Raw genomic sequence first — 12,719 nt, forward strand, 5'->3', positions numbered from 1 at the left:
AGAAAGGGTTAAGCAGAGAAAGTAAGGGTGGGGTATTAAGAGTAAGGGAGAGGGTAAGAAAGAGGAGAAGGGAGGAGCAGAGGGGAAAGAGAGGGGAAGAAGAAAGAAGGAAGGGGAGGAGGAAGGAAGAAGGCAGAGAAGGGAAGATGGAAGGAGAAAGGTGTTGCAAAACAAGATGGAAACACGGGATGGCAAGGAAGTGACCCAAACTGTTCTATATATATGTGTGTGTAAAAATGAATATAGAGATTATGATGAATTCATGAATTGACAAATGTTAAATATCAATTATAAGAATGTACATCTAATAATGAATTTGAAAGGGAAAAATAAAAAAAACTTTTTACATGGGATGTTGAAGAAAAAACAACCTTGAAGAAGGCAGTGACCACTTCTGTAATGTAGTCAAGAAAGCTATATAGAAGTATCAATGAAGAACATGGTAACAGCATAGATTTAAAGGAAACTATTTTACATGAATATTTTATTACTGTTTGACGCCTATTTCAAAAGGGCAGCAAGTTCATAGCAGCACTAATACATCTGGTTTTTCTGTCAGAGCAATGCCAGAGTGCTCTGGAATTGGAGGAGATTTTAATTTCTCTTGTTTCAAGGACAGACCAATCATTGTTGACCCTCAATTTCTCAGAGAGGCTGAACCTATTGGATCAGACCATCCCAGGTGACTAATGGACCTAAGTGGATCCCAGGTGGAACTTGGGGTTAGTTCAGAAAGTTTGCTACCCATTCTGATTGAAGCTTTGGTGGCTTTGTGGAATAGCAATGGCAGTGGCTTTAGATCAGATTGTGCCTTAGTGGCCTCTCCACACTCAGGGTTCCTGACGTTCCCCATGGTACATGATGGAGTTAAGGGAACTTAAGTGGATTAAGAGACATCTAGACCATCACTGGAGGAACACAAAGAGCAAAGAAGATTGGACAAGAGCTAGAGCAACTATTAATACCTAACTCATAGCAATAAGGGTGGTGAATACTACTAGAAACTAGTTCTCTTCCCTTATTGTGTTTGCTGATAGCTGCTCAGCCATCCTCTTCCAGGTGACTTGGTCCCTCCTTGGGGGGAGCAATACTGAAGTATACCTAAATGGTTAATGTGAAGAATATGCTGCACATCTGGCAGATAAAATTGGTTGCATTCGCTCTACATTGGATCCTTAAAGCAGAGTCTATGGAGGTGATGAGGACTATGTCTTGCAAGGTGATCTGGGACACGTTTGAGCCTGTAGAACCTGAGGAAGTGGATAGGGCTGCCTCTGCCACTTGTGTGTTAGATCTGTGCCCCTCTTGGCTAATGAAGGCCTCTTGGGAGGTGATGGATTAGTGGATCTGACCAATAGTTTATCTTAAGAGAGAAAATGGTTCCATCAATTCTTAAAGAGGTCATAGTGCGCCCCTGCCTCAAAGGACCATTGCTCAACCCAGCTAGCCTGGACAGTTTTTGTCCAACCTCTCCTTTCTAAGGAAGGTGGTAAAGAGAGTGTTGCATGGCAGCTTCAGAGAAGTCTGGACAAAGCAAATTATTTAGAGCCCTTTCAGTCAGGGTTAGAGCAGGGTTTGGTACTGAGATGGCATTGATCATGCTTGGGGATGACTTCTTGTGGGAGGAGGATGGAGGTAACGTACTGGCCAGAGACTAGTTCAGATAATAAACCCCATAAAATTTAAGTCAGAGTTAAAAAACATTTGTAAAACAACCTATGTAACAACTATAGGTGAGATCCAGGATAGATATGATAATATCTAAAGTTCGTTCTCTTTTAAAGCATAGCCTCAGTTGGATCCGCTATTTAAAATAATATACATTTTGTAGGTAGTAAACTGTGATTTCATATCCTCAGAATAAAACAAATCTTTGCAAATGCATTGGAGACCATCTGTTAATGTTGCTTAAAATACATTTAAAGTACATTATTACATTTGCTTATTTATTAGGTGGATTACATGGATGAAAATGAAGAGTATTTCCAGCGACAAGCTTCACATAGACAATCTAGAAGGAGATTTAGGAAAATCAACCAAAAAGGAGAAAGGCAAACAATTATTGATACTGTTGATGCTTATCCTGTAGGGAAGCCACCCTTACCTAGAGGTTATCATACGGTAAGCTGTTAATATTTGTGTAGTATATGTTACAGTGTAAGTATGAGATTTAGAGCATGAAATTGCTAATCATTAACTTTTTTTTTTACCGTGAAAACTGATATGATCAAATTGTTCCCTGTGTAGAAGTTGCCTTGCTTTTATAATAAGTAGTTATGTGCAGAATGCATGTTAATGTGATGGATATTTAAAGTACAATTTAGATTAACTCTTATGTCTGAAGATTCATATTAGTGAATCATTGTTACACCCTTCCAAAGAACAAATTTGTGGTGTCTTATCTATATAAACTTAATTTTACTTTTTCTCTTCTCAACATATTAAACTAGACTATGTATCTTCCACTGGTATGCTGACATAATATTACATCATTTAATAAATCTGAACCAAACCTTTATCATCTGAGAGAGCATTATGTTGCATAATTAGTTTGCAAATGGTTTGGATACTCTAGTCAAAGAAGACATATTTTTACTTTAAAGTTATATTATTTGACTAATGTTTAAAAAGTGTTTGCATTTTGAAATACCGGAGTCTTCGTGCCAGCTAAACTTTGCAGGAGTTCTGTAGTACAAGAATTATATGATAGCTTATACTGCCATTTTTCATTGTGAAAAGTAGGTTTCTGGCGCAAATTACATGAGGAAATAAGTAAATATACATTGAGTGTGACATTAGAAATATCTTTGGTCACAACATTAATGCTAAGTAGAGTATTTTTTGTGGGGGGTGTTATTTTTAAATATGCTGCTTTTTTTTTGAAAGCTTCAAATGGTACACAACTAACAAAAAATATATTTCTCAAAAGTGTAATTTTATTTAAGAGTTCTATATAAATAATTAAAGAATAAAATTTCCTTTTTCTAAACAGAGGCTCTGGCTTGTAGCTCTTGCTTCTGAAAGTCTAACTCTTTCCTGACAAATAGATGGGCTCAAATAGCAGAACTATTTTAACTGATTTGCAAATGGGTTCCTGAGGAGAGAATTACTGTTGAAGAGATTAAGATTTTCATAGAACATATAATAAGAACACAGAATAATAGTGCTGTACATTCGCTGTGCATATTTTAATTTTAAGACTAACACTTTGAGTTAGTCCATGGATAAATTATATAACATAAATTGCATATGTATTAACTTCTTTTTATCCCCAATTACAATGTTAGGCATTTCATTCTGTACCAATAGATAATTTGATAACTATTTTCATTATATAAAAGCATGAAGAATCAGACTTTTACATAAAGAAGAATTAGCTTGGGAAGACATGACAATTGTATGAGAGGAAAAAGTATTTTAATTCTGTAATTTTGATACAGTGAATTAATCTTCATATAATGCAGAAGAGAGAATCTTTTGAATCATTTGGTATCCTTCAAGTGCTCTCTCTGATTCTAAAGTATTGGGGAACAACTTTTCCGACCATGTTTGTTCCTTTATGCAGCCAATTTCTGTTTAGAATTATTGTTGGCCTGTAAATGTTTGCCAGTATCAAAAAGCTTTTCTTTATATTTTGTGAATCTGTTGAATAACGCTGATTATTTATTTTGTTTATATAATAAAATAGTTCTCGGGGAAAGGATTGACTTGGTAACTTTCTGTATGATTTTATGAATTCTTATATTTGAACTCAATACCCTAAAAATAGGATGCTTTTTGATAGGTTTTAAAAAGTATAAAGCAGAAACATTGATACCTTTCATACATTTGTCCAAATACATGATAGGAGCAGGCAGCACTTTGACTGTGGTCCTCATGCGTACTCATTGTAAATATAATGCTTCATTACGCAAGTTTCCCTTTTTTTGTCCCTCACTGTAAAGGCAGCAAGTCAGACTATAAAATAAAATACGATTTAAATGTTTGGTTTCTCAATATAATTTCCTTTACTTGATTTATGAAACAAATATTTGCTGAGGTTGCACATGCTCATTGAATTATGTTTTACAGGCTGAAAGAAATAACATGTGGAAAGGAAACATACGTAGATGAAATCTATTAAAGAAAATTGTCAAATTTTAGCAATACTAGTTTATATTAAATTACTAATATATAACACTTTATATTAAATGACTAAGTTGCCTAGGGAAAATCCATTTTAAAAGCTTCCTTACCTAATAGCAGTAGTTCATAATAATATATGTTTTGTTATATCTGATTATGTTCATCTTTTCCTTTCCTCCTACATGGCATTCATTTCATTTTGGCTCACAGGAAAGCACTAAACAGCAGGTATTGTAACCTATCTGTATGGTCCTTTAATGTTTATTTTCCCTAGTTTGGTATGTGACTAATGTCTTCATTCCGGCTTGTTGCAAATGTGTGTCATATTCCTATTGTTTTACTACATAGTATATATTTTAGTTTGAATTTAAGTCACAAATGTTAATCCTTGTGACATCATCATTGTTAGCATTTCATTTGTTGTTGCTGTTGTTCTTTTCGATTGCCTGTGTGGCACCTTTCGTTGTTAAACATTTCATAATTTAAATATACAATGCTTAGATATATAAAATAGTGGAACATTTAAGTATTCTATTTATAAATTTTTCAGTTTTCATTCTCAAGCAGGAGATATATGTTACAGTTGAGCAACTGAGCTCTGTAACAAACATTAGTTTTATATAAGCAACAGATAGTCCTCGACTTATGACCACAGTTGAGCCCCAATTTTTCTTGCTAAGCAAGACAATTGTTAAATGGGTCATTTTATAACGTTTATGCCACAATTGTTAAGCAAATCACTGCAGTTGTTAAGTGAATCATGCAGTCATTAAGCAAACCTGGCTTCCCCCATTGAACCTGCTTGTCAGAAGCTGGCTAGGACAGTTACAAAGAGCAATCACATGAGCCAAGGACAGTCATAAATACATGCCAGTTGCCAAGCACCTGAATTTTGATTGCATGACCATGGGGATGTTGTATGTATGAAAACCGATCTTCAGTAGGTGCTGTTTCAACTTTGAATGGTCACTAAACAAATGATTGTAAGTCAAGGCTTACTTCTATATTCAGAATGTAATGAAACGAGCTGAAGTACCCATTGCATATTTAAAATAAGATCTGTATCATTTTCATTAGCTGAAAATTGAAATGGTGTGAGATTTTATACCAAAGTAACTAAAATCTATAGCAAGGATAAAGTCGGAGCTGTTGCAGCACCTTTGCCCAAGGTTACGGCTGCTCGTGTGATCACAATTTGGGCGCTTGGTAGCCCACCTGCACTTACGGCTGCAAAGGTCCTGCAATTCCCTCAGTCTGGCTATCTACCCCCATTTATGCCATGTTAGCTCCCTGCTGCCCTGCACTCCACCACCCCAGCTCACCTTTGCCGCAATCTTCTTGCTCCTTCTGCTGTCATGTGATGAATCAGCATCTACTTATTCCTGAGTTGTTCTACATCAGGGGTGTCAAACTCCATTTCATTAAGGGCCGCATCAGGGTTGTGTTTGACTTTGGGGGGCTGGGGCAGGGGTGGCCAGGGTGGGTATGGCCAGCTCAATGTCACTCGAGTCAGGGGAGCTTGTGGTGGCCTGAACTCTCTGCCAGCGAAAACAGGTTCCCGAGCTCTGTTTCTGGCTGTGATGGCCTCCTGCAACTCTCTGAACACCCCTGTTCTACATAGATTTTTGATTGATTTTACATTTACTGTGCTGTGAAGGAAAGGAAAGAAGCATTAAAAATACTTTTAGCAAATTTCTGACACATTACAATTACCTATTTTTAAAAGATATTAGTTTGCAATATTATATTATACACCAAGTAGCAATGTAACGATAGATGGATGGATGGATGGATGGATGGATGGATGGATGATGGACAGACAGAATGTGCCTTTGAATCATTGTTGACTCCTGGAAACTGCCTGACCTAGTCTTTGCAGTTTTCTTGGTAAAAATTTGGAAACAGTTTGCTAATTACTTTCTTCCTAGTGGTGAGTGGCTCAAGGTAATCCGGCTAGGTTTGTACCTTAGGCCAGACTAGAACTGTCTTACCAATGTCAGAAAGATGTTTGTTGTGTTCTCCCTTACCTTTCAGTAAGAGGAGACAAAATAAAATGGATCCTCAAAATGGCCTGCCTATTTTGATGGTAAAAGGATGTCTACAGATTCTAATGGATCTCATCAGCACTGTGGATTAAAATCAGTGGTGGGATATGACCGGTATGCCCTGGTACACCAGGTACTGTTCCGGTACAGTGCTTTGGAGGGCCCATCTGCCTGCCCGCCCTCTTTATCTGTATTTGAGCCGATCAGGGCTTCCGTGCACGAAACATACCGTGCCTGTGCAATGCTCCGCTGAGCAGTTGGAGCATTGCAGGCGGTAAGTATGCATGCAGGTGCTGCGCGCATGCTGTGCCCGTGCATGTGGTGGAGGCCAGGCCCCGTTGCACCGAACCCACCACTGATTAAAATGAGGGTAGTTGTTCCTCTTTTCTCTTAGTATTGAAGTTGCCAATGGAGCAAAAGGGGATGTTGAAATGGGTTAAGAAGATAAATGGAATTGGACTCAGCAGGGGGAAAATAGCCTACAAGATGTAATGAAATTAGAAAGTCTTTGGCTTCTGAAGAAATGTAGATTCTGTGAAAATTCAAATTTATTTTAAGAACAGTCAGGAGGAGAATGACAGCAGCATGGGGACACTCTACCTGACTTAGATGTTCAGAGAGGGAAGAGATTCTGGGAAAAGAAGATCAAGATAGACAAAATAGTTTGTCAGTTAAGTTTAATTAAAGCCCTTGATAAAAGTCTCTGGGGAATTGAATAATACTTGTACACTTAGTTACAGCTTAACTAGGGATAGATCTTAATAACAGAAGTATTCTTGCTGGCAGAAGGATACCTAATGTCACAATACTAGAACAATTAACTAGACATAAATTTACTACATTCAATCCTTTAAAGGAAGACGTTAGAAATATATACGGGAGGATAGTATGTGTGTGGCACAGTGGTGGTTTCAGTTTATTTTACTACCGGTTCGCTTGTGCGCACACGCTCACACACATGCGCAGAAGCGTCTGGGTAGGTGGGAAGAGCCTCCTGCCGCCGCCACTATTGGTTCCCCTGATGTGGGGCGAACCGTCAGAAACCCACTTCTGTTGTGGCGGAGATTGTAGCTCTGTTTATATGCATAAGCTAAATGCCACTTCCCCAATATATTATAAATAGAAAAAGTAATTTAATTTGATTCATAACAAGGACACTAGCTACTGTATCTTTTTTTTTGATGAATTCTAACAACTCATAACAAGTGGTGTTACCATGGTGGGAATGAACAGATAAACAGCAGATTATTTTGAAAAATTGTACCAGGAAAAAGAAATAGTTACGGGCAAAGATTTCTTGAACCCTGGAAGTTCAAGGTCACACACACACTATTTTTTTGCAAAAAGGTTAACTGATGGGCTAATTTAAAAAGTAGGCATGTCAGATTCAAAGGGGGCAGGTATATATGTAGATGTGTGTATATATATATGTGTAGAGTAAGAGAGAGTTGGGGGTGGGGAGGGGGGGATGGTTACAGAGCCCAGTAGTAAGCTGAAGGCTTATCAAATTATTTCATAATTGATGATGAAGGAGAGAAACTCAAAGCTAATATAACCTTTCATTTTAACAAGTAAGATAAAAGAAGTAGTGGGAGGGGGATGATAGGTTCTAGTACTAAGTCCAAAGTTGTAAAAAACAAAAACAACCTCACAGCAGTTGAGGGAGAAAAACAATGCAACAACTGTATAAACCCAGGTATACCAAAGGAGTGTTTGGGAATATTAATTCCATATTTGCACCAAATCCATTAAACATTTACTTATGTATATACCAAAGGATATGTCAATTAATAACATGTGGTATATTTATATATATATTTACACACACACACACACACAGTGGTTTATTCAGATATCAAAAGGTGGGACACCTTAAACCTTACCCTTTGGGAAAGGTAAATGCTGTCAAAATGAATATGATTTGAGATTAATTTATATACTGAGTTTCAGTTCATACACCAGGGAAATATTTTGTTAAAAAATTCTTTGTTTAGAAAATTTATATGGGGTTCTTTGATTCTGAGAATATCTTTACAGAAATTATTATTACCAATTAATGAGAGAGGATTTGGTTTCCTAAATCTCAAGCCATACCTTCATACTTACGTAGTGTCAAGTATTGAATACTGGAAGCCAACAATTGGTGTTAATTTTCTAATGTGGTCAACTTTGGAATTTACATATATGGCACCTTTGATTGGATAGATAGTCTAAACGAACTAAAGTTTTTGTTATCTCTGTAAACAATGATGGCACTTAGGTAACTATGGAATATAATGTCTAACAAAAAGTTTGACTTTGTTTACAATGCCAAATTGATTTTATGTGTAAAGCCAACTTTAAAAATGGTGATATGGAAAAAGTTGGTGGAAGCAGTCATGTTGACTTTGGACCAATTGACAGGTGATGAAGATGAACTTTGAATAACTCAGTGGCAACATTTACAGTTACAACATTTATTAACAACATTATTTGGACCAGCATCATTTTCAGCTTCTGAGGCACTAAAACAATTTATTACATCATTCAAAAAATGCAGTTAGTGGGGAAGTCCTCTGAAGATGGTGTGCTGAGCAACAGGGTGATTTTTCTCCCCTGCTGACAAATAACTGACTTCACTACCAAAGCTGGCTCTTTAGTGGCACACTCCCTAGATTCGAATGGGAGCTACTAGGACTGATCCAAAATGACCTTTGGTTGATCATGGACCTACCTGAGAAGAGAAATCTTGAAGATTTCAATTTTCAGTCGAAGAGGCTGGAGGGTTGGGTCTCCATCTTTTCTTTTCATTTGGTTGTTTTAAGCCAGGGGTGTCCAAACTTGGCAACTTTAAGACTTGTGGACTTCAACTCCCAGAATTCCCCAGCCAGCTCTGCTGGGAGTTGAAGTCCACAAGTCTTAAACTTGCCAAGTTTGGACACCCCTGTTTTAAGCACACCTTGATTTTGACGTCATGTTTGATTTCTTTTTAATTTCAATTTTTACTTTTAACTGTTAATCAAAAGTTGAATGCTGTTTTACTCTAACCCTTTGTTGGATTTTAGCACTCAGTAAAAGAAAGCACAAAGCACTGCTTCCTTTTACTGCTTTATTAGCTGTTGTAAATCATTTTTTTGTTTGTTTTTTTCCATATGGAAGTTGATAGCAATTTCCTGGGTAGTGAAAGTGATATGATCTGATTTATATTTGTATCGGATGTTCATTACAGGAATTTTGCATTTTATTAATTTTTAAAGGCTTGGGTATATGTTATTATCAAGGCTCTGAGGTTACTTTATTATAGTGCTTCCCCTGCCCTTGAAAAAAAATGTTTATGATTGGCTGTGAAAACTCAGCTACAGAAAAATGTTCAGTTATATTAAAGATGCAAGCAATGCATCAACTTAAGACAAAGCCCTTTGGGAAAATGCTTTTCAACTTACAAGTTCAAATTGAAAATTTAGATTAAAAGTTTGATAAAATAACAATGGTTTCAAATCAACCCAAAGATGATATTCAGATGCAAGTAACAACAGTTAAATCAGATTTACAATTGGATGGAGTGGAATTTAATTTGCTGCTGGCAGACTTGAAGAAGGAAGAGTCTGGTCTGAAAACTGCAGTTTGGTTGGAGAAATCTGAAAGGGGCATGAATTCTAAAGACTCAAAGCTAACAGAGAAGATTGATTGAGATTGGGGAACAGAGTTAATATACCTATCTGGAAAACAAATGTTAAGAGATGTTGTGTTTTAAATACTGTTGAAATATTTACAATAGAGATTTATGATTTTAGTAAATGAGATCCAATTGTTGGGAAAGATCTCACTTAAATGTTTAAGGAAAACTCTTATTAAAAATCAATCAAGGATATTTGATCCTGGATGGACCAGAGGCAATAATTGTAATGGCTTGTGGTGGATTAAAAGCCATTGGGTACATTCTGTGAGTGAAATACAACAACGAACTGTTAACAAAAGGCTTTGAACTTTAACTTTGCTGTTGGTTTTATTTGTTAACTATGCTTTTTTCCTATAGAGTAGATGTAGTAGATATATCCCGAGACCGTTGCACCAGCATTCGAACTCTGGTGAACACCATCACCTCTCGCCACAAGGTACCTCTGATATTGCTATCCCCCCTCTTAGGGAAGCTAATATCTTGCATAGACATAGTACGGTGGGCTTGCCTCCATTCTTGTCCATTGCAATGGCTCCTTCTGCACCAACGAGTGGGAGTTTCCATGTCTCCAGCGACCATATGCGTGCCCCTCAGAGTCTGCGATCTCTTCAGTGGTGGAAGTCCCAGATAATCCAGAAGGGAACCCTGTTCAGGGAACCCGAACAGGTAACTCTCACATCGGATGCCAGCCTTTTCGGCTGGGGGGCCCACCTCCAATCTCAATTGGCTCAGGGCCGTTGGTCTCAGGACAAGCTGGAGAACAGTATCAATTGGCTGGAGCTCTGAGCAGCTCAACTGGCTAGTTCCATCACCGCATTGCCGGCTGTCATGTCCTCTTGATGATGGACAACATTGCAACCAAGGCACATGTGAACCACCAGGGTGGTACCCACTCAAGGGCGCTGATGTACAAGGCCGAATGCCTATGCCTCTGGGCAGAGACAAACCTCCTATCTGTGGGTGGAGCACATATCAGGCATGGCCAACATTCAAGCGGACTGGCTGAGCAGCGCCACAATTCACCATGCAGAGTGGTGCCTGCACCCAGACCTCTCCACAACATCACTCAGAAGTTCGGCCAGCCAGTAGTGGACCTATTTGTGATGCCGCAGAACACTCAGTTGCCGCACTTCTTTTCGTGGTTCCAGACCCCGGGGGCAGAGGGCACGGATGCTCTCCGCAGTCGCTGGCCACCTGGCTTACTGTATGCATTTCCTCCCCTTCCCCTTCTGTCGAAGGTTGTCAGGAAGGCAATCACTGAAAACGTAGACGTCATCCTCATCACATCGCCTCACCAACCGTGGTTTACAGATCTTCTCAGCCTCTCCATCCTTCCTCTGTGACAGATCCCAGAACACAGGATCTCTCTCAGCCGGGGGAGCTGGAGCACCCAGACCCACTGTGCCTCCAGTTAACTGCCTGGCGCTTGAGAGGGATCTCTTAACGAGACACCATTTCTCTGACGATGTCATCTCTGCCATCCAGGCCCTGAGATGTGCTTCCACCACCTGTATCCATGAGACCTCCTGGCAGGCATTTTGTTCTGCAACTGGTGCGTAGGAACACACATCAACTCTCCTTGGGCTACCATCCCAAAAGTTTTGGACTTCTTACAGCATGGACTATCTAAAGGGCTGGCACCTACCACTCTAAGGAGGCAAGTGGCTTCCATTGCTACTGTCCTACCTGTCAAAGGTTCGCCATCACTGGGGTAGACAATACATTTAGGGAAATAACCTGGTCTATGCCATTTAGGTTTTAAAGGTGATATAGGAAAGAGGATAGTAGAACTAAGGATTATTATTTAGCAATCTGAAGAGCATATGTGAGTTGAACAGATGTTCTATGGGAGCAAGTATAATTCCAAGAGAAGAAACAAAGCTAAGAAGGGAGAATTTCTTAAAAGAGGGTGAGATAGAGAAAACAAATCTCAAAAAGAGCAGAAGAAAGTGAAAAGGCTGCAGGAGGCAAAATGCGTATATTTGTAATGCAGCAGGACATTGGAATAAAACTGACCATAGGTCTCTGGAATACTCCCCAGCAGTAAGGTGTAATAGAGCCTTAAAAGAAGATAGATAAGTGATAGGATCTTTGACAGTGGCAGTTGAAGCCACATCTAATCAAAATTTTTATGGAGTGGTCTAATGTTTGGAACACAAGAGGAGGATCTTATCAGTTGAAGCCTAAATCCAAGACCTAGGCCAGAAGCAGAAAATTATTGTGGGTTTTGTGAAAAGATTTCCCTACAGAGTAATTACTGTAATTCAAGCTAGGCAGGTAGACAAGATAGCTGGAATTACAATCAGAATTGAAGTGAAAAGTTTAACATTTCTCTTTATCTTTCCAATGTTTTAAAATGGTCACTCTAAAATTTGCTATTCTCACCTAGCAGACTTTTTGGTATTAATATTGCATCCTTTTTGTCTATCCCTGTGATTCCTGCCTAGCAGTGATCATATTAAATATTAATTTAGTATAAATGTATGGAATACTTTATATTCTCAGCTTTTCTGTAACTCAGGGATTCTCATGATCTCCCAGATGATTTATCTGGGGAACAACTTGGGGTTGTTAAAATTTATTTTTAAGCTTATTAGACTTGTATTAGAAGAGCTCCCACTTTAACTAAACAAGGCCAAATTAAGTTTTAACAGCATCCATACTTTGGGAAAGCCTGTTATGGACTTGGCTAGGCAAAAAAGGGAGTAAAGTCCAGATAATTTGAACAATTCTTATTCATTGCCTGCTCAGAGCTAATTACTTGTGCTAGGAAACTATGAACCAAAATTGATAGCACAATGATTGGTAGTTATCTTTTTTTTGCTTAGGTGAAATTATGCATGGAATATTATATATGACATGATATTAATATATAACATACTAGCTGTACC

General features: G+C 38.3%; 1 protein-coding gene across 3 annotated transcripts in view; it reads left to right on the top strand.

The window, feature by feature from the left end:
• The window catches only part of RAPGEF2 (Rap guanine nucleotide exchange factor 2), a 190,520-nt gene that overhangs the window by 87,684 nt on the left and 90,117 nt on the right, over nucleotides 1-12,719 (top strand). For all 3 annotated transcript variants that reach the window (XM_081959660.1, XM_081959662.1, XM_081959661.1), the window contains exon 6: nucleotides 1,954-2,121. In XM_081959660.1, coding sequence (XP_081815786.1) covers nucleotides 1,954-2,121 — 168 coding nt within the window. The remainder of the gene's footprint in view (nucleotides 1-1,953; nucleotides 2,122-12,719) is intronic.

The sequence above is a fragment of the Natrix helvetica genome (assembly GCF_964273705.1).
Source record: "Natrix helvetica genome assembly, chromosome: 7".
NCBI classification, from domain to species: domain Eukaryota; kingdom Metazoa; phylum Chordata; class Lepidosauria; order Squamata; family Natricidae; genus Natrix; species Natrix helvetica.